Consider the following 21,880-nt stretch of genomic DNA (forward strand, 5'->3'; position numbering starts at 1 on the left):
TAATTTTTCCTGCCTTATAGGCAGGCATATTGAAAGGGATTTCACTGTGCTCTGCACTGTGCCCTATATGATGGTCCAAAACTCCAATGTCTATCATGCTTAGTGAGGCACTCAGTGACATTTAAAATATGTTTCAGAGGGAAATAATGGAAGGAAAGAATAAAAGTTGCTAACATTAATACTGTACATTGCCAGGAAGAGGTGAAAATCAGAATTATAAATTTTACGCAGCTGACACAACCAGAAGAAGCTTCCGTCATTTTTGATGACTTGATACAATTTTTTTCAATAAGATAAAAAACCTAAACATAAGAACATAAGAGAAGCCATGCTAGATCAGGCCAATGGCCTATCCAGTCCAACACTCTGTCACACAGTGGCCAGACCCAGGTGTCATCAGGAGGTCCACCAAAAGAGTAGATAACTCTTGTATCCCCTCCTCCAAAAGAAAGTGACAGCAGGAAGGATGGAACTGAACAATGGAGGGGGTTTTTTTTGCAGTGTATGAAAAAAGGAAATAAAAATGTCTTCTAGATTATGGTAAAGAGTAAATTGTGAAAACATTTCCCATTATTTCAATTTCAATCATTATATGGGCTCTACTTTATCATATTAAAACGTATTTCTTCTGTTTCCACTCCAAGAGAACAGGATATAACAGCTTAACAGGATCTAGCTGCAATATTAATATTCATTATAAAGCACAGAGATGAGAACACAAAATTCTTGAAGAATTATAGTTTAAGCCTTTTTTCAATTAAGACTCGCCATTTTCTCCCATCATCTCCCCAAACACCACTTATTCGTTATCAAACTGAACTCAAGGACATGAGCACCAAGTGTAACTGAAAAGAGTTAATTAACTGTACTGCAAGCTGTGGTTACAAGGTAAAACAGCAGTACGAAAAGAAGTGTAACATTAGAGACCTTAGCCTTTTCATCATGCTCAGCCCTTAGGTAGTTCAGATGAGGTACTTGCAGGGAAGCTGGGTCATCATCAGTTGTTTGTGTAGAATACCTCACATCTGTCACTGTTCACTCTGACGACAGGTGGTTTCATGTGTAGTTTTAGTTTCTTTGTGATTTTAAAAGTCTTTAAGGTTGCATCACTCGGAATCGGATAAGTCGCTTTAAACAAAGCAAAGCAAGAATGTGACTATATATGCATATATATATATATATATATATTAGTAACAATATCTTATTACATTGCATTCTCTGGGACGTCACCAATTCCCCATTATAAAAGGAAGCTATATGGGGAACATTAAACTAGCACTAACAATAAAGCCAGTTTAAATGGGACAAATGTAATCATGAAGGGAACAATAATCCTAGTAAATGTACACTAATTACAGAGGATTAGAGGAGGCTGCTTCTCTTTTCCATAAAAAGCTACTGTTTTAACTGATAATTCATCCTAAGTCCTGGTGACTTTTCTGAAACTGATTTGACCGCCCTATTAAAAAGAACAAAGGCTGTAAAGAAAGGCTTTTGGTATTGCTAAGTACTCCTGTCCAGTGTCCCCTGTAAGATGAGTTAGTGTGAGCTAGCTCAGTTTTTTAACCTCCAGCCCACACATTTTTGTCTTAGCTCAGGAAAAATGGTCCCAGAACAAACTAGCATATGCAGTTGCTTATAACTTGAATACCAATAGCTCACAAAGTAGAATTTTTGCTCACAAGACTCCACAGCTTAGAAAGAGCACTGATCCTGTCCTAGAATAACTGTAGTGTCCCCACTGTCTCTAATTCAGGGACAGAAACATCATTTTCAAGATGTAAATTTCATGCATGTGATGAAACCTGAGGTTGGAATAAATTTTGCTGAGTGTAAGGTGCCATTGTTTTATTTTCTATCTTCAACAGACAGTTCAAACATTCAGACTTCTCCCTCTCTTTGATGATTCCGATATAGAAGGTGCTTCAAAATCTGTAATTCTGATTATCATATGCATTCTAATACATGGACCTGAACATATTAATTGGTTCCAATATAAAGTTTAGGTACGCACTTATTTCCATCTTAATCAGTCAGCCCTGACCTGGATAGGCCTGGGTTTGAAAGGGAAACCACCAAGGAGTACCAGGGTCATGATGCAGAGGCAGGCAATGGCAAACCATCTCTGAATGTCTCTTGCCTTGAAAACCCCATCATGTCTCCAAAGGTCAGCTGTGACTTGACAGCAAAACCCCCCCATTCTTATTCATCCTTGCAGTTGATGGTCTAGAAGATCCCTGGTGTTATACCTGAATGTACATCACTCTAGCATCATGCACTACTGATGGAGGACACAAGCACCTGTTATAAACTAGTGGAAAACTCAAGTTTTGTTTATTGTTTTGTTGATTATGAGATCAAAAATGTGCTTGAGAGGCAGCTATCATGGAAAAACCTGATGTCAGGCAGTCCAGGAAATAATAAAATTAAGTAGTTTCATATCAAGACGGTCATTCTTTATATTTGTCTGGAGGCCTCTGCATGTGGCAAAGCATCACTGGGATAGGCCCTAAGCAAGCTCTCCACTTGCACCTGCTGGAATGGCCATAGCTTTAGCAGAGGTTGTCCTTGAAAGGGCAGCTGCTGTGAGAGCCCTCCCAGCCCCACCCACCTCACAGGGTGTCTGTTGTGGGGGGAGAAGATATAGGAAATTGTAAGCCACTCTGAGTCTCTAACTCAGAGGGAAGGGCAGGGTATAAATCTGCAATTCATCTTCTTCAGGCAGTCCCAACATTCATACTACTCTTACATTGTAGCTTGTTGCTGTTAATAAATCAATACACTCTACTGCCGAACAAAGTACAGGAATGTATATCCAATGAATGTAGTCATTTAAGTGAGTCACATGTTCATTACAAGTTCTTCTGTCTAATGCAAGTGGTTTAGAGGCAGAAGTTATGATCTGTAGGTCAATCAATTAAAAGGATAATGTGTTTACAATAGGTAAAGATATTGCTGTCCCCATGGAATCAGAATTCCCAGGACTGAAAAAGGATGCCTACCTATTCTCAAGATAACAAGGGAAAATTTGCAATCATTCTGCTTTTTAAACGATTTCACACAAGCAATTATTCATGATTACTCAGTGCCTTTTCTTCCATACTATAACATTGGCTTGAATCCAAAAGGGAAGTTTTTTGACATCATTTCCCTTCTCTTCCAAATAGAGGTGAGAACAGCAAAAGCTCCATTAGTCCAACATTCTAGACAAATAAAACTGTATTTCTCCAGTAATCAAAGTAGTGTTCCTGGATTAGCAATGCCAAATTCTGTGTGTTAAACTGTACAAAATTCTGACATGTATTAAGACAAACACCAGAAAATATTCTGACCAAGTAGCATCAGCAGAGGTGATCTTTGTCAGGGAAGCACAATACAAAATGCTTTACTAACATTATTTTTGGAAGCCACTACAGAAAGCAGAGAGATCCAATGGACAAAATAAGGGAAGATGGGTTGCTTACAAGGATCCATATCTGCTCTCATATTTAGAGACAATGTTCTTGCATTTTCCCACTTCCTTCCGCAGCTCTGCCACCTCTGTCCTCAGCGCTGTATTCTCTTTCTCCAGAAAGGCAGCTCGGATTGTGATCTGGTTCTCTTTCAGTCGCCGAGCATCACGGGATCGCTTGGCTGCCACATTATTCTTCTTCCGCCTTGACCAATACTTTTCATCCTAGAGAGAAGATATCAGTTAGACAGTTATTTAAAATCCACAAAGCAATTATCTTTCTCCCAGAACTCTCTTGTACAAACTTGGTAAAGACTCGCTTAACATTCAGAAAATACAAAATTTTATCATTCTGAGAAGCTTACCAGGCTATTTTCAACAACAACCCAAAACAAATAAAACCCAGGTCCCCTTAGGAATAGTTTAACAGATGAATTTACAGGTACAACAGAGAGGTTTTCTCCAATTATTTTAAACTATGATGAACCCTAAATGCTGATAACTGATGTGTTAAGACTAAAATGTCAGTGCTGGGAGACTGAACCATGGATGACCTAATGTGATAAAAACATGTTCACATTTCTAATACCTGTGTCCAGGACTTTTTTGGTAGCTGGAACTCCTTTGCATATTAGGCCACACACCCCTGATGTAGTCAGTCCTCCTGGAGCTTACATTAGGCCCTGTACTAAGAGCCATGTAAGCTCTTGGAGGATTGGCTATATCAGGGATGTGTGGCTTAATATGCAAAGGAGTTCCTGCTACAAAAAAAGCCCTGCCTGTGTCCCAGCAAAAATAAACCCAAAAAGTCAAAAAAGAGCTAACCACAGAAAAAACTAGTACTGTAAAGAAAAGCAACATCACTGAACATGTCCTGTCAGAGCCAGTATTGTTTAGTCTGACTGGCAGCAGCTCTCAGGGTCTTAGGCAGAGATTCTTTACCATCACCTACTACACGAATCTTTTAAGTGGGGATGCTGGGGACTGAACTTGGGATCAATTGCATGCAAAGCGAACACTCGACCATTGAGCCGTGGTTCCTCTGTGTTGAACAGTTACCCCAGCAGTGAGGAAGCCAGCCTTGAAAAAAATATTTTTTAACCAGCTTTGGGAAAAAATATTCTGAATATTCAAGGTAAAGGGTCAGCAGGGTCAGAAAACAGGAAGAGGTCTCAGGAATCCACCTCTCCCCCATCAACCTTCTTTAGGGGCCCTCTTTCCTCTGACCTCCAAGGGAAATCTCTCTCCCTGGTTCATGTTGCCCTCTCCTGCAGACACTCTACTAGGTGGGGGGGGGGGCAAACTTGCTTGACATAAGAGCCACAGAGAATAAGTGGCAGATGTTTGAGAGCTGCAGACATGAATGTCAGATGTTTGAGAGAAGGAAGGGAGGGAGGGGAGGGAGATTAGAGAGAGAGAGATGGGGAGTGAGAGGTGGAAAGAAAGCACCAGTTGTTTCCAACTCTGGGGTGACAGTGGATCATGACATTTTCACGGCAGACTTTTTACAGGGTGGTTTACCATTGCCTACCCCAGTCATATACACTTTACCCCCAGCTGGGTACTCATTTTACTGACCTCGGAAGGATGGAAGGCTGAGTTAACCTTGAGCCGGCTACCTGAATTCAGTTTCCGCTGGGATTGAACTCAGGTCGTGAGCAAAGCTTGGACTGCAGTACTGCAGCTTACCACTCTGTGCCACAGGGTTCCTTATTACTTTCCATTAAATAATAACATTTTAAAGACACATGAGAGAAGAATTTAAGTAAGCCTATTACCTTCTGATCGTCTGGGACAAAAACCTTTTTGGCTTTTTTAATCATTGGCTGTGGTTTCAGGTCCTCTTCAGCAAATTTGTGCTTTCTAGGGTTGAAGAGCTCACCTCCAGGTACACTAGAGAGCACTAAATCAGCAGGATCGGGGTTGAAATTCACATCAACCTCAACACAGTCTGGATCAATGGGGCTGGGAGTCAGTCTCTCACTATCAGGCGAGGATTCTGGCAAAGGCAGGAAACAATGCAACAGCTGGTCAGTATAAGTAAAAAAGCAAAAGACAAACAATAGGCCACAAAGGGGCCAGTTGCAGGAAAGATTGTTTTATTATTGACTTTTTAACAATTATACCCTTGGCTAATTTAAGCCCCCAAGGCCCCTACTTAAAAAGGGGGGGGGGGGAGACTTTAAAAAAGTACCAATTAACAATACAATGAACAAAACAGATGAACAATCAAAACAGATTATTTTTAAGGGCAACAAGCAACCTTAACAGGCACTTAAGGGCATCAAGCAACTTAACGGGGTTGACAAACATAGGGTGTTTTCGCACTTAGCGTTTGCTCCCCTTATGCCACGGCGCAATTATGTCCGGCTCATTTTCCTCGTTTTCGCACATGGACTCATTTGCGGAGTCGCTTTCCATGAAGCCCCGGCTCAAATCGTTTTCCCACTGGCATCGACTTGAGTTCGATGCCCTGTCAATCATTTTTTTTTAAGCGCAAGTCTGGTTGCGTAAGGACGTAATAACGTAACATCGAGCAGTCACAGCTGTTCCTTCCCCTTCTTTTCGTGGACAAACCGCATCACGTGTGCTGCTTCTGCTCATGGATTGGCTGTAGCTGTAGGATCCTCCACAGCCCTTTATGTATTAACAGAAGCATTCACAGTGGAGAATCCTAGCACTAGATTCCCCCCCCAAATTCTGAAGTTGCGAAATATCGCAATAACGAAGAGAGAGAAATCGAGGGGTGTGTGTGTGTGTGGCAGCTTCTTCCTTTCCCAGCCTCGCTCCCTCCCGGGTGGCGAAGCTGGGATTTCCTCTGCGCTCTTTCCCCTCCCTGGCTGGCGCTTGCAACGGGGACCTGACTGATTCCTGCCGCCAGAGCTCCCCCCCCCCGCCCCATTCTCTCCTTCCCCTTCTGTGGCGCATGTGAAGAGCGAGCTCGCGTCTATTTTCTAACCGAGCGGAATGTAGCCAGGGAGAAGAATGCAGGACTCCAACTTCCCATTTTATACATGGCGATTTTGTGCAGGTCCAGAAATCCTGGTGGCACAGCTGAGGGAGGCATTGCCTTTTTAAAACACACACACATGAACGCTTTGGCCCGCGCTGGCACTAGATTTCTCCCCCCCCAACAATGTATAATGTAGTTGCGAGATAACGCAACAGCGAAATAACGCAGGAGGGTTTGTTTTTTTTGTTAATTTCGAAATATCGCTATTACGCAAGAAATATGAAGTTTAAAAAAAATGGCCATGCGGGCACTTTTGGGAAGCGCCGCGAATGGCTGATGATTGGCCAAGGGGGTGGATGGGGTGGGAGGACGGAAAGGGAGAGGGTGACGCCCACAAAGCAGTCGATCCGGCGTGGATGGATTTCCCACAGCAAACTCCGAGGAGTGGATCCGGTGTGGATCCGGAGGTTTTCAAAAACTCTGGAAGGATGTTGAAAAACATACTCCGGCGTGAAACCCCTGAAGCGCTGGAGCAAACCGCAGCGCCGGAGCAACAGGTGGGAAAACCAGGAAAAGATCCGGAGGTAAATGGGGTGCTACGCCGGAGTAAACGCTAGTGCGAAAACGCTCATAAAGACTTAAAGCAAATGTCATTTATGTCAGGAGACCAAACAGTTTTTCTCTAATGACAAAATATTGTAACAGAAGGCTCAATGTAAGTTTTCATAATTTTGGGGTCACCATGCAAAATCTTAAGTGTGTAGACAGACTCACATTAGAGCAGTGTGCTCTTTAAAATTATGAAAGCATTCAACATTTCATACCTCCTATAAATGATATGCCTATATAACATACTCTCAAATAAGACTCCACTAAAGAACTCCAGTCTTAGAACTTCGCCTCACTGCATTGGTTCAAGAAACCCAAGCAAAGTCTCACAAGATTCCTTTCGTCAGAAACGCACAGAACCCTGGCATACCAAAAGAGTCTGCTTCCTCAAAATTAAAATCAAGATTCACTCTTCTTCTGGAAAGCTGGCTTGAATTAATACTATCTCACACAAGAAGCATACGTCTCTTCTCCATGTATCACCTCCTAGCAACCATTTAGAGCACTTTAAGTACGCATCAAGTTGTAGGCTTTGTGCCATAGAGCATTATGTTCAAAAGCATAACCTGTTGCAGTAGGAGACTTAACAGTTCAAACTTAAGTAGTTATAGCTTCTTAAGCCCACCGACTTCAATGGACTTAGAAGTGCAGCTTTCATAAAGAACAATCCTAAGTAGAGTTACAACTTTCCATCAGAATGCAGGGCATTCTGTGCAGACTCCTGAAGCATAATTACTGCAATTAGGGTAATTTCCAACATTTTCCCTCATGGGGTGCCAGAAGACACTCTCATCATAAGATCAAACCACTGAATGGACTTGTACCTATATGTTTTAAATCATAAAGAGGTCACTTCATGATAGTCTTAGAAGTAACTGTGTGAGGAAAAGTGTGAAAACCAGTCCATGGTTTGATACCACTGCCATGCTAAGGGGCTCCAGAGAAGGTACAAAGAATAATAAAATAATCAGTCTAACAGTAGCTAGGGTTTATCACCACCATCTAGGGAACCACATTTGTGTGCCACAGCAGAATTATCCACTACAAGCACCTTATAAAAGATACACAGTAAGCATTGTTTGGAGTTCAGCCATTATCAGAAAACACATCCTCTGAACACCAGGATTTGCTGATCACAATAGTGGGGGCTAGCTACCTAATCTTTTGAAGAAAGTATCTATTGGTATTGGTCTCTGATTCCTTGATCATGATATATCTCAAAAATATAACAACTAAGAAGCAATTTTTCACTTTGGGCCTGAAACTCAATGGCTAATGTCTATATTCTGAATTAGAGACTACATAACATGGATCAAAGCTCTTGTGTGTTAGATAAGAATAAGTTAGAATGACTTTTACTCACACTTGTCTTTTCAGACACATACATTTTTACAGTAAATTACTACTGATTATGAAGCAACAGGCAAACATATCTAATTGATTTTTACTGAAGAAAATGTGAAGTGGCAAAAACCAAAAGTTACATGAAAAATCAATGCTGATGTCTAAATCTGTAACAACTAGCCCAGGAGCAGAACATGTCTCAGACAATTTCATAAGGCATTGCTTGCTCCTTTTGAGTTATACCTACCTTCACTTGCAGTAGTTTCTGATGGCTGGAACACCACTGTGGAAGATGGGGATGCTGGGGATGTAGTAGAAGCACTGGCAGGTTCTTTTCCTTCCAGTTCAGCCACAGGCAGGAGTGGGTTTTGATTTAGGTCCAAGTGATTAGGACTGGAAGGGATCCCATTCTCTAAAAGGAACTCATCCAAGTCCATATACTCCAGATGAAAAGACTCCCCATCATAAGGAATGGTTTTGTCCCAGATCGGAGGCATGAGGGAGGCTGAGACTGCCATTGTACTAGCAGCTGCTGCTTCATCTTCCTCAAATTTTTCCTTTTTCTCTTTATCTAAAAAACAAAAACAACAAAAACCCCCAAAGAAGTTTAGAAGATTAAAGAAATATCTATATTCTATAACAAGTTTTATTATTATTTACCTATCAGTTTATTAGAAACACCATGGTCCAAATATGATGTGACCAATGCAGCAGGCAGCCTTACAAGATCTAAAGGTCTCTCCAGCTGATCAGGCCATATGCTGCCCACTGATCAGCTGAAGAGCCTTTTAAATCTCACAGGAAGAGAGGAAGAAGAGTGGTTGGTAGTGCTTGGGGCAGGGCTTCCCCCACTGGTCAGCTGGCTAGCAGCAGACTGAAGCCCCCAAAAGTGGGGGAACCCCTGCCAGGACCTGGGGGCTGGCAACCCTAGTTTAGAACATAAGAACATAAGAGAAGCCATGTTGGATCAGGCCAACGGCCCATCAAGTCCAACACTCTGTGTCACACAGTGGCAAAAAATGTTATATACACACATACACTGTGGCTAATAGCCACTGGTGGACCTGTGCTCCATACACTGTGGCTAATAGCCACTGATGGACCTGTGCTCCATATTTTTATCTAAACCCCTCTTGAAGGTGGCTATACTTGTGGCCGCCACCACCTCCTGTGGCAGTGAATTCCACATGTTAATCACCCTTTGGGTGAAGAAGTACTTCCTTTTATCCGTCTTAACCTGTCTGCTCAGCAATTTCATCGAATGCCCACGAGTTCTTGTATTGTGAGAAAGGGAGAAAAGTACTTCTTTCTCTACTTTCTCCATTCCATGCATTATCTTGTAAACCTCTATCATGTCACCCCGCAGTCGACGTTTCTCCAAGCTAAAGAGTCCCAAGCGTTTCAACCTTTCTTCATAGGGAAAGTGCTCCAGCCCTTTAATCATTCTAGTTGCCCTTCTCTGCACCTTCTCTAAAGCTATAATATCCTTTTTGAGGTGCGGCGACCAGAACTGCACACAGTACTCCAAATGAGACCGCACCATCGATTTATACAGGGGCATTATGATACTGGCTGATTTGTTTTCAATTCCCTTCCTAATAATTCCCAGCATGGCATTGGCCTTTTTTATTGCAAACGCACACTGTCTTGACACTTTCAGTGAGTTATCTATCATGACCCCAAGATCTCTCTCTTGATCAGTCTCTGCCAGTTCACACCCCATCAACTTGTATTTGTAGCTGGGATTCTTAGCCCCAATGTGCATTACTTTGCACTTGGCCACATTGAACCGCATCTGCCACGTTGACGCCCACTCACCCAGCCTCAACAGATCCCTTTGGAGTTCCTCACAATCCTCTCTGGTTCTCACCACCCTGAACAATTTAGTGTCATCCGCAAACTTGGCCACTTCACTGCTCACTCCCAACTCTAAATCATTTATGAACAAGTTAAAAAGCATGGGACCCAGTACCGAGCCCTGCGGCACCCCACTGCTTACCGTCCTCCACTGCGAAGACTGCCCATTTATACTCACTCTCTGCTTCCTATTACTCAGCCAGTTTTTGATCCACAAGAGAACCTGTCCTTTTACTCCATGATTCTCAAGCTTTCTAAGGAGCCTTTGATGAGGAACTTTATCAAAAGCTTTCTGGAAGTCAAGGTAAACAACATCTATCGGGTCTCCTTTGTCCACATGTTTGTTCACCCCCTCAAAGAAATGCAACAGGTTAGTGAGGCAAGATCTTCCCTTGCAGAACCCATGCTGAGTCTTCCTCAATAACCCGTGTTCATCAATGTGCCTACTCATTCTGTCCTTGATAATGGTTTCTACCAACTTTCCCGGTATTGAAGTCAGACTGACTGGCCTGTAGTTTCCCGGATCTCCTCTGGAACCTTTTTTAAAGATGGGGGTGACATTTGCTACCTTCCAGTCCTCAGGAATGGAGGCAGATTTCAATGAAAGATTACAGATTTTTGTTAGAAGATCCACAAGTTCAACTTTGAGTTCCTTCAGAACTCTCGGATGTATGCCATCCGGACCCGGTGACTTATTAGTTTTTAATTTGTCTATCAGTTGTAGGACCTCCTCATTTGTCACCTCAATCTGACTCAGGTCTTTCAACACCCCTTCCAAAATTAGTGGTTCTGGGGCGGGCAAAAAGTTCTCGTCTTCTACAGTGAAGACGGAGGCAAAAAATTCATTTAGCTTTTCAGCCATTTCCCTATCCTCCTTCAGTAATCCTTTTACCCCATGGTCATCCAAGGGCCCCACTGCCTCCCTGGCTGGTTTCCTACTTCTAATATATTTGAATATTAGATTTAGATTTAGTTTAGATTTCTGTGTGACCCACAGCTTAAATGACATAGGGCTGAGCAGGAGTCCCTAAGCATCACCTTCTAGAAGAGGTCAGCCAAGTAATATCAGAACCACTATAGCACAGTACCCCAACTCCCAGCTCAGCTTGCACTCCAGGAAAATACCAAAGTCATTTATGCATTATATTTATTTTCTCAAACATTCAGTATTTTGAGAGAACTGCCAACATACATTTTAGCTATTGCTGATCTACCCACACTCACATTTATTCTCCATTAATGTGTAAATTCCGGAAAAAAATTCCATCACCTCCATAGGAGTTGCAGGGAAAAAATAAACAAATACATATGACATTGCTTTTTGGCTATAAACACAACCTGTAGTCAACTTAGATTAATTCTGATATAGTGGACAGAGAACTGGCTGTCAGAAGTTCAACCCCCTGCTCAAGTGTGAATGTCTAGGGATGGGCATGAATCAGCTGATGAACTAAAGTTCATCACAAATTTTGGCTGTTTCATGGTTCATAAACTGATATGGTTTGCAAACCAGTGTATCTGTTTCATCCACATGAACTGAACTGTAAAAATGAAGGTCACCTACGAAGCTCATCAGCCTTGGATAAGTTTCAAACTAAACAATCTCAGAGGTCTGTTAGACTGCTTGGAAGAAAGAAATGAATGTGAGAAAGAACTGTTTTGAAGTTTCACTTTATAATAACATATCTCCAATTCTTCGTTTTCTAAATCAAAGGGTATTTGAAAGAGGGAAGAGATCTGGGAGAATGCTAGCTAACATCCAAAATAAACCAAAAGACATGCCCGCAGGTTTTAAAAGAAGAGGTTGGCTATGTTGTGATTTTACTATAGGAATAACTTTCAATAAATTAGGTAATTTACAGTATAATATAAAAATATGGTTGCCCCTTGCAACGGCAATTTCCTGAAATCCTAAATTTAAATTGGATATTCAGTGCAATGAACATGCTCTGTTCTCATCCGACTATTTGGCTTCATTTTTATTTCAATGTGCTTTTGGTACTGTTTTGTCAGGAGGGAAGGTAGCATGGTATAGCCCCATCTTGACAGATATTGAAAACTAAGCAGGGTCAGTACTTGGAAGAGAGGCTACTATGGAAGATTATGCAGAGGAATGCAATAGCAAACCACCTCTGCTTCACATTTTCTTGAAAGCCCCTTGCTGGGGTTGCCATGTTAGCTGTGACTTGAGAGCTCTCTCTCTACACACACACACACACACACACACACACAGACAGAGCGACAGAATGAGTTTTGTCTCTATCCAAATGTTGAATTATTTTAACGATTTTATTATCTAATTTTAATCTACCTTTTTATATTGGTTTTACAGCAGGTGTGATCCTGACTTAGATTTTGCTGCAGCTGTTTGTAACTGATTTTGTTTTTAATGAATTATTTAATGTTGTTGTGACCCATCTTGGACATACCTGGATACACATAATAAAAACATTTTAATAATGAAGTGGGTGATTTTTATTTATCATTTCAAAAATAAAGCATTTTACATGAGATAACAATAAAGCACATACCAAGTCTACAGACTCACAGACAAAAGGTAGGTAAGAAATTTTGACAGCAAAGAGAATGGAGATTATCAAGGGATACAATAAATGGAAATGTGTATATCAGAAGGGGAAACATTCCATGTGAAGAGAATGAAGAGCCTGATGAAGGCAGGGATGGGAGAAAGAAGAATAGAAAGATGTCAGCAAAATGAAGGCAATACCGAGATAAATGATAATTAGGGAAAGAGAATACGTTAAGATCCACCCTGCTTATTACATTTTATCCTACCATTCCTTCTAGGAAATTCATAGCAAATAGCATACTATTTAATTTCAAATATTACTGATGTCTTAGGAATTATTTCATTGCTCCATTGTTTTGAGGCTGCTAAGAAATTTAAACTCCAATTAAGCAGAATCTGCACACAAAAACAATTTATTGCTGAGTGCATGTGTTTTCATCCTCCCTTCTTGCATAGAGGGCCTGTTTTCCCATGACATATGAATGCAGGTGCCCCAATGAATCAGAATTTGCTTACCCACAAGCCAGGATGCTTCATGCTCCACACAATAAGGAGATGGAGCAGATGCATATATGAACACAGCAATAAGCTCCATTCATACACAACACAACAGTGGAGTTTGTTCTGACAACTGAATGCAAATACGTGGTCATTTTATGACTGTATTTTTTAATTGTTTGTATTTTGTCTATAAGCAAATAGAAACTTTAAAAAAAAAACATTTTCGAATAGCTACAGTAAAACATAGAAATGATTAGAAAAATAATATATACCATTCATACATCCAGACTTCTCATTTAATCTCCACAACTTTGTGATGTAGGTTAAACCAAAACTTATTAAGAGACTCAAGGTCACCAAGCAATATTTACAGTGAACAAATCATTGCAAACAAACATTTAATAAGCCCACAAGCGCCCCACGTAACTTGTTTTCCAGCAGAAAAAAAATCCATCACTATACTTTTTATGCCAATGATTCATAAATTTCAACCAAGGGGACAGTCTTGATTTAAATCATTTTGCTAGATATTGTTTGACTATAATACAATAACTTGTTAAACTCTGAGTTATCAAAATGCAATATGGTGCACTCAGGGCATAATTATGTTTTGAGTTCTAACAGTCTGATCCTAGTATCCATTTTTAGACAAAGTGGTGAGATACAAATGAAGGTAGCTAGATAATGCAATAAATTAAAATCAAAGTTGTTTATTATTTTGCATTTCAAGAATGAAACTTAGCTTAGCCCGGGGTGGCCAAACTACAGCTTGTGAGCCACATGCGGCTTTTTCACACTAACAGTATGGCTCTCAAAGCATCCACCACACCATTGGCTGGCTTGGAGAAGGCATTTCTCTCTTTAAATCACTTCTCCAAGCAAGCCAGCTAGCGGCTTGGAGAATGCATTTAAAGTTAAAGTTGCTTTCTTTCCATCTCTCCCTCCTTCCCCCATCTATTTGCCTGCCTGTCTTGGCCCTCAAACATCTGACGTTCATGTCTTACGGCTCTCAAATTTCAGATGTTTATTCCATGTTGCTCTTACTTTAAGGAAGTTTGGCCACCCCTGGCTTAGCGCTTTCAAGAGAGCCAGAAAAGATGAAAAGCCCTGGGGAAACATTGTGCCTCACTGGTTGAGCACATGATTTGCATGGAGAAAGACCCATGTTCAATCCCTGCTTTCCTTACTTAAGGAAAAAATGATCAAACGATAGGGGATGTGGGAAAAGTCTACTTGAAACTCTGGAGAACTGCTGCCAGTTTGGGTACATCAAGGGTGTCATATGTCTGGCCCATGGGCCAGAACTGGCCCACCCAGGGTTTTAATCAGGCCCACCAGGCTCTTTTCTCCCTCTCCCGTCCTTATCCTTTGAAGTTCCAAGGCTGCTGAAGTTCCCTGTTCTTTCTGCCTTGTCTGACTGCAGCATGAAAAAAGTTGCAAAGAAAAGGTGGAGTAGATTTTCCATTAAAATCTCTGTACCCAGATAGATAGGGCCCAGAGACCTTAATGGAAAACCCATTCCACATTTTCCTTACAACTTTGTCTGTGCTGTTTCAGCCTTCCTATGGCCAGTTGAAGCTCATGCTTCCTGGAGTTGTGTCCTTGTAAATAAAGGGTTGATGTTTCGAGCCAACTTGTCTCTGCTCAGTGAACCTGAGAACAGGTGGAGAGAAGCTTGCAATGCCATTTCATTGCTTTCCCAGGCTCAGAACATTTTATATTTTTAGTTTCTGCTGTGATCCTCCTTGTGCTTTTTCTTGAAATTTTATTTTAAAGACTGCACTGCCAAATCCCCACTATTTTCCCACCTTTCATGTTTTCCCAAGCACAGAACCCTTTTTAATTTCTGCTGTGATCCTTGAGCTTTTTCTTGATGTTTAATTTGTGAAATTGCATTGCCAAATCCTACTATTCCCCCATCTTTCCATTTTAAACAATATATTGCAAGAGTTTTCAGCCTGTTTGTATTTCAGGTTAAAACATAATATCTTTAATTGTGTTTGTGTCATTCATAAAGTTTATATCTCTGCTGCCTCAAATTACATTTTATGACACACATAGCCCACTCCCACAAAGTCCCATTTGTGGCAGATCCGGCCCTCCTAACAAATGAGTTAAACACCCCTGGAGTAGATGATACTGACTTGATATGTCAATAGACTATAAACCAGCTTCATGTGAAATATATAAAAGACAGTGTAACAAAAGATTGTGTTGAAGATTAAGAAATCTGACTATAAATGTTCAGTGGGCCATTCAAAGTTAAAAATCAGAAACCCACTTTGACCCGCACGTGTTTACAAGGGTTCCAGCAAACATATAAGACACAATGCAATGTGGTATTTGTCTTCAAGATTAAAATATTGAAATTAAAGCTGGTGTCCTACATCAGGACTCAATAATACTCCTCACAAGCACCTCAGAAACACTGAATTTTGCTAGTCTAGTATGTGTTCACCAAGCTGATTATATGCCTTGTCTTTCTTTACTACTGTTACAACAGATGGACTCAGAAATGAGAAACTGTAAGCTGAAGAGGCAAAATCTAAAATAACCCTACAATAGTTGAGCGTTCATAAGAGTGTTTCCAGAATTCCTGAGTCCCATAAATTAACCCACATGAAGACTGTGGTAACTGCTGCTACTTCAAACAGTGAGTGGGATTTATCAGATAAGCACAGCTGGTACAGGTTGGGTTTTTTTAATGAGAACTGCATGATATAGCACTATATCAGCTGCGACAGAAGCTATCACTTAAATGCAACCTCATCATCACTAAATATATTTGTAAAAAATAAAGTGGGAAATTTAAAAATGATTAGAGAAAAATCACCAAAATAGAGTCAGAATGAAAGTCATATCAAGATGCTTTAAACTGTTTGGGTACTATTACACCAACATCAACATGTTTCTGCTGTGCTGAATTATTAAAGGAAAACATGTTTCTTGAGTAGACCACCTACTCTCTTATAAACCTGCCTGACCAGTATGGTCATCTTGAGGCCCTGCTTCAGGTGCCCCTCCCAAGATTAGATGGGTGTCAACCCAAGAAAGGCCAAGCATAGTGGAAATCCACTGAGGAGCCCTGACTGTGCAAAACTCTCTGAACACGTGTTTGGAGATGTATATTTACTTTTTGCATTTGCCATGTTTACTGATGACAAAGGCATGACAAACAAGATTGCCGTAAAAGTGGATCTAACAAAGAAACAATTCCAGGTCTGTTTAGCGATAACACGGATCTGGCGGTCAAACAGTTAAACATTATAGTAGCTCCAATATTAATAAAGACAATTTTACCACAAAATGTTTTGTGTGTTAAAACATGGATATTAAAGTATATCACTGCTATTCTACCAGCACCTGGCTCCTCCTTCCTTGGACTCTTAGGACATTAGAGACCTCTCATCTTGGGAGGAAGGACTAAAACATTCACTCAGCCACTGCAACGAATGTTGGGATTAGAGGCAGGAAAAAGAAAGAGATAATTTGTTCACTTTATTATAAACTGCTTTAAACAACAATAAAAAGCCATCTAGAAATATAGCAAATAAACATGCACAATTTGTTTCTTTAAGATCAACAGGTATACACTTTTTCAAACCTATCTAGAATCAGAACCTTTGGTGCATCAGCTGAAGCTATACACATGCATTCTTGAAATGTAGATAACTAATTTCAGCATCAAAATCATTCCTTTACATTTCAAATGCATCAAATACATAACTAGCCATAGAGGTTAATACGGGAAAAATTAATTCATAAATCAAAGATCCAGTTCTTGTTTCAACCATTCATATTATATCACCTAGACTCAGCAGCTCTAAAATCTTCAACCAATTAACACCCCCATATTTTCTTTTTAAGCAAATGGTAACTTTGAATGTAAAACCTGTAGTTCTGTGCATACTTAAGCTCCCTATTTGTGGTGCAGAGACCAGAATTGAAGGCAAAGCACTCATACCGATTCAGCAAGAGTAGTCAAAGAATCAGGTAAATTGCAGGGCAGTGCACATAGGCTGGTAAATTACTGAGTGAAATCACCATTTCCGCGGGAACCTGTCAGCGGGAATGTCTCTTTAGATCTGTCTTGCAAAGTGGATGGGAAAATGTATATGCTGTCAGGGATAGTCGTTTCAGACCACATTCCTTAAGAGATCTCCACCTTTGGTTTACTGTAAGGTAGCCAGAAGTATTTTCTTGCAGGTTAATTTGCACTATATACAAAAGCGGGCCCTTTGAACCTGGCCTCTTTACCCACTGGAATCTCGCTCCCCTCCCCACCACCAAAACCTGAAATGGCGCTCCCAATGCATCCCCAACCGCAATGGGGGGTCGGGGAAGAGGCTTCTCCTCGGAATCCGAGTGTGTACGCGCGCGTATGGCTTCTTCCTGTGTGATTTGACAGCTGCACCATCTGGAAACTTAGGATCAAAATCATCGAATCGGTCCCTGGCGCTGCGAGACGCCCTGTTTCCTGCCCCCTGAGACAGGGCGAGTTAAAGAGCCGAAGGAAACAAATAAAGCCACTAGCGCCTCAGGCACTGAGGAGCGCTCGGTAGGCGCCCAGCCCCACACCGCTTCCCCTTCGTTTCTCCCAAGGGGCAGGCAGGCACGAAGGGCAACTGGGGCAGGGACCGACCCCACTGGAGAGCGCCAGCCCAGCCCTTCCCCTCTCGCCCGCCCGCCCACCCACCCAGCACACGCATTCGCCCCGCAGCGACGACCAAGGCAGCAGCGCTCCCTCCCGCCGCCCTCACCGAGGCGCGCGTCCCTCGGCGGATTCTCCATCAGCTTCTTCAGCACCAGCGGGAAAGCGCCCGTCAGGCCCCGCTCTCGAGGAGCAGCTCCCGCAGTCTCCGCCGCTGCCTCCTGGTGGTGCGCGGCGCGGCTGGACATGCTGTACCCGCTCTGTGGGGGGCCAGCAGAGACTCCCCCTGAGGCGAGAGGAGGGCAGGCCGGGGCGACAGACGAAGCCAGCTCAAGGGCTCCCACCGAAAAAAAAAAAGAAAAAAGACACCACCACTCGACACTATCAATTGCGCATGCGCCCCCTTCAGATCGTAGCTCCTTCCATGGCCCCAAACTAATTATTATTCATAAAGCCAGCTTTGCCACCCACTTGTTCTACGCCCTGTGATTGGGTAAGTCTTCCAAAAGGCGGGTCCGGCCGATCCAGTTTAATACCGCGACCACTAGCGACTACCCGAGACGGTCCCCTTAATGCAGATCCGGCACGTGCGGTGAAGGGTGAGCGACTTATTAGCATGGTGACCCACCCACTTGACGCCCCAGGCGTTGGCGGCTCTGCCGAGGTTTCTAGCATTCTTGCGCTCTGCGCATGCGCTCGCAGCTCTTCGGCTCCCCAAAAGGAGCCCGCGGAGGGCTGCCCGTGTAGAGGCGCGCGTGAAATCGTTGCAACAGCCAATAGGAAGAGGAGGCGGAGTCCGTGCTCTTCTCTACCTGCGCGTGAAAGCGAAGGGGAGGCCGGAAAGGTGACGTAAGACGGGGCAGAATCCAGGATCCGAGCGCGGAGAAGGCTCGACAAGTCCCTGCGTTCAAAACGGGAGACCGCGACCAGGGGGATGAACACAAGCTGTCAACAGGGAACGGGAGAAGAGATTGCATGCCGGAAGCAAGTATACGGGGCTTGTTTACTTCTGAACAAGCGCACGACTGGATAGACGCATCTTAACATATAAACAAGTGTGTGTACAATTACATGTATATACATAGATCCAGGTGGGTAGCTGTGTCTGAACCTACAGAACCGTCAGAGTCCCGTGGCACCTTTAAGACCAACAAGGATTTATTCAGAATAGGAGCTTTCGTAAACAAGTATACTTCTTCAGATACACAGAAATTAATGTTTTATATCTATTGACAGATGCCTCTACATAGGTGAACAGCAAATTAGCATACAACTAAATGAAGATGTATTGACACATGCAAAGGCTAAATAGTAATAACAAGCTAAGTTTATAGATCAGAGGTGGCCAAACTGGGGCTTTTCTACATATATTTTGTGGCTCTCAAAGCCCTCACTGCCCTGCTGACCAGCTTGGAGGGCATTTGCCTCCTTAAATTACTTTTCCAAGTCAAGCAAACCAGCATCTTAGAGTTGCTTTCTTTTCACGTCCACCTCCCTCCTCCATCTGTTTTCCTTCCTTCCAGCTCTCAGATCTGACAATCGTGTTTTCAGCTCTCAGACATCTGATGTTCATGTCTTGTGGCTCTCAAACATCTGATGTTCATTTCATGTGGCTCTCAGACATCATATGTTTATTTTATGTGGCTCTTACATTAAGCAAGTTTGGCCGCCCCTGTTATAGATCAATATGTTTAGATTTAATTTTGGCGGGGTAGGCACCCAGCCCCACACTGCTTCCTCTTTGTCTCTCCCAAGGGGCAGGCAGGCAGGCACTAAGGGCAACTGGGGCAGGGACTGACCCCACTGGAGAGCACCAGGAGGGCTAATGTGTAAAAGTATCTGATTAAAAAAGATATTTTTACACATTAGTCTCCTACTTTGACATATTTATTGCTCCACTGGTCCCTCCCCCCTGTAATTAAATCCAATCGAGAGCCAATTTGGTGTAGTGGTTAAGTGTGCCGACTCTTATCTGAGAGAACCGGGTTTGATTTCTCACTCCTCCACTTGCACCTGCTGGAATGGCCTTGTGTCAGCCATAGCTCTGGCAGAGGTTGTCCTTGAAAGGGCAGCTGCTGTGAAAGTCCTCTCAGCCCCACCCACCTCACAGAGTGTCTGTTGTGGGGGAGGAAGATAAAGGAGATTGTGAGCCGCTCTCTTGAGATTCAGAGTGGAGGGTGGGATATAAATCCAATATCTATCTTCTTCAAACATACTGTGACCTATAAACTTAGCTTGTTATTACTATTTAGCCTTTGCATATGTCAACATCTTCATTAATTTATATGCTGATCTGCTGTTCACCTATGTAGCTCATACTTTGAATAAAACTTTGTTGGTCTTAAAGGTGCCACTGGACTCTAACTTTGTTCTGCATGTATGTATGTATGCACAAATACATGAGCAAAACACCCCTAACTGATTAAAAAGAAGTTAACATCCCTACTTGTAGATTGAAATGTATGTTTGATCATAATCAGTTTGGATAAGTAGGTAGAAAATGAATTCAAAATACAAGAAATGCTCCATTCTGACACCATTGGACTAAAAGATCATTTCCACATATATAGAGATAACATCTTCAGTTCAGGAAAGCTTATGCTCAATTTAAAAAAAAGTATTGAAGGTGCCAAAAAAATCATTTGCAACAACCAACATGCTCTTCACCAATAACAGAGGAAAAACGGCCAAATGTACAACATATGCCACAGGTATCAATTGTAAGATAGTCATATAATAGGTTGACATTAAGCAGGGTGACCCTGTATATTGTCACCCTGCTTATTTAATTTATATGCAGAGTACATCATGCAGAATGCTGGCCTGGATGAAGCAGAAGCCGGAATTAAGATTGCCAGGAAAAACATCAACAACCTCTGATGTGCAGATGACACTACTCTAATGGCAGAAAGTGAGGAGGACCTAAAGAACTTCTTGTTGAGGGTAAAAGAGGAGAGCACAAAAGTAGGCATGAAACTCAATATCAAAAAAACTAAGATCATGGTATTCAGGCCCATCACACCTTGGCAAATAACAGGGGAAGACATGGAAGTAGTGACATACTTCGCATTTCTAGAATCCAAGATCACTGCAGATGGTGACTGTAGCCACGAAATTAAAAGACGTTTGTTCCTTGGGAGGACAGCTATGGCAAACCTGGGCAGTATAATAAGAAGTAGAGACCCTGCCAACAAAAATCCGTATAGTCAAAGCGATGGTATTCCCAGTAGTAATGTATGGCTGTGAGAGCTGGACAATAAAGGCCGAGCGCAGAAGAATAGATGCTTTTGAGCTGTGATGCTGGAGAAGAATCTTGAGAATCCCTTGGACTGCAAGATGATCATATCAGTCAGTCCTAAGGGAAATCAACTCTGACTGTTCCCTGGATGGTCAGATGCTGAAGCTGAAACTCAAATACTTTGGCCACCAAATGAGAAGGGAGCACTCACTGGAGAAGATCCTGATGCTGGGAAAGACAGAAGGCAAAAGATGAGATGGCTGGACAGTGTTACTGATGTAACTAACATGAATTTGAGCAAACTTCAAAGGATGGTGGAAGACAGGAGGGCCTGGCATGACTTTGTCCATGGGGTCGCAGAGTCAGACTTGACTGTGCAACTGAACAACAACATATAACAGGAAGTACTTTTCAGCAATAGCATCTTCGATATTAAGCAGGCCTGTTCAATTAATATTTTCAAGAAGTTGCAGCTTTTTATGGCTTTGAGGGTTTGTTGATTTTTAATGTATAGTTATGTTTTAATGCATTGTGTGTCTCTTTGTATTCTATTTCTGTTATTGTAAGCTACTCTAGAAGTCTTTTGACAGAAAAGCAGGATATGAGTTTAAATCATAACAAAGAATAATGTTCCAATTCACTTCCCAGAGGCTCTGCAGAAACAATTGTCAGAACTGGAACGAACTTCAGACGATTCCAATACTTGTTACAAAGTTAGGATCTTTATTGAAGAACTACAGTGCTAG

At 42.1% G+C, this 21,880-nt stretch overlaps 1 protein-coding gene across 1 annotated transcript; it reads right to left on the reverse strand.

Annotated features, from left to right (window-relative positions):
* Nucleotides 1-199: 199 nt before the first annotated feature.
* TEF (TEF transcription factor, PAR bZIP family member) lies at nt 200-18,261 on the reverse strand. The gene is made up of 5 exons (XM_060245385.1): nt 18,006-18,261; nt 8,605-8,928; nt 5,230-5,450; nt 3,465-3,676; nt 200-1,128 (listed from the first exon to the last, which is right to left on the reverse strand). Exons 1-5 carry the CDS (start codon nt 18,142-18,144, stop codon nt 1,107-1,109), a joined length of 918 nt encoding a protein of 305 aa, XP_060101368.1. The 5' UTR covers nt 18,145-18,261; the 3' UTR covers nt 200-1,106.
* Nucleotides 18,262-21,880: the final 3,619 nt, after the last annotated feature.

Source organism: Heteronotia binoei, chromosome 8, assembly GCF_032191835.1.
Source record: "Heteronotia binoei isolate CCM8104 ecotype False Entrance Well chromosome 8, APGP_CSIRO_Hbin_v1, whole genome shotgun sequence".
In the NCBI taxonomy this organism is placed as follows: domain Eukaryota; kingdom Metazoa; phylum Chordata; class Lepidosauria; order Squamata; family Gekkonidae; genus Heteronotia; species Heteronotia binoei.

Excerpts from the sequence above, each read along its gene's own strand:
- TEF (XM_060245385.1), bottom strand. The coding sequence starts at position 18,144 with ATGTCCAGCCGCGCCGCGCACCACCAGGAGGCAGCGGCGGAGACTGCG. Across the intron at positions 8,929-18,005 it reads GCCGAGGGACGCGCGCCTCG|ATAAAGAGAAAAAGGAAAAA; the intron begins GTGAGGGCGGCG and ends TTTGTTTTTTAG. Across the intron at positions 5,451-8,604 it reads AGAAACTACTGCAAGTGAAG|AATCCTCGCCTGATAGTGAG; the intron begins GTAGGTATAACT and ends TGCCTTTGCCAG.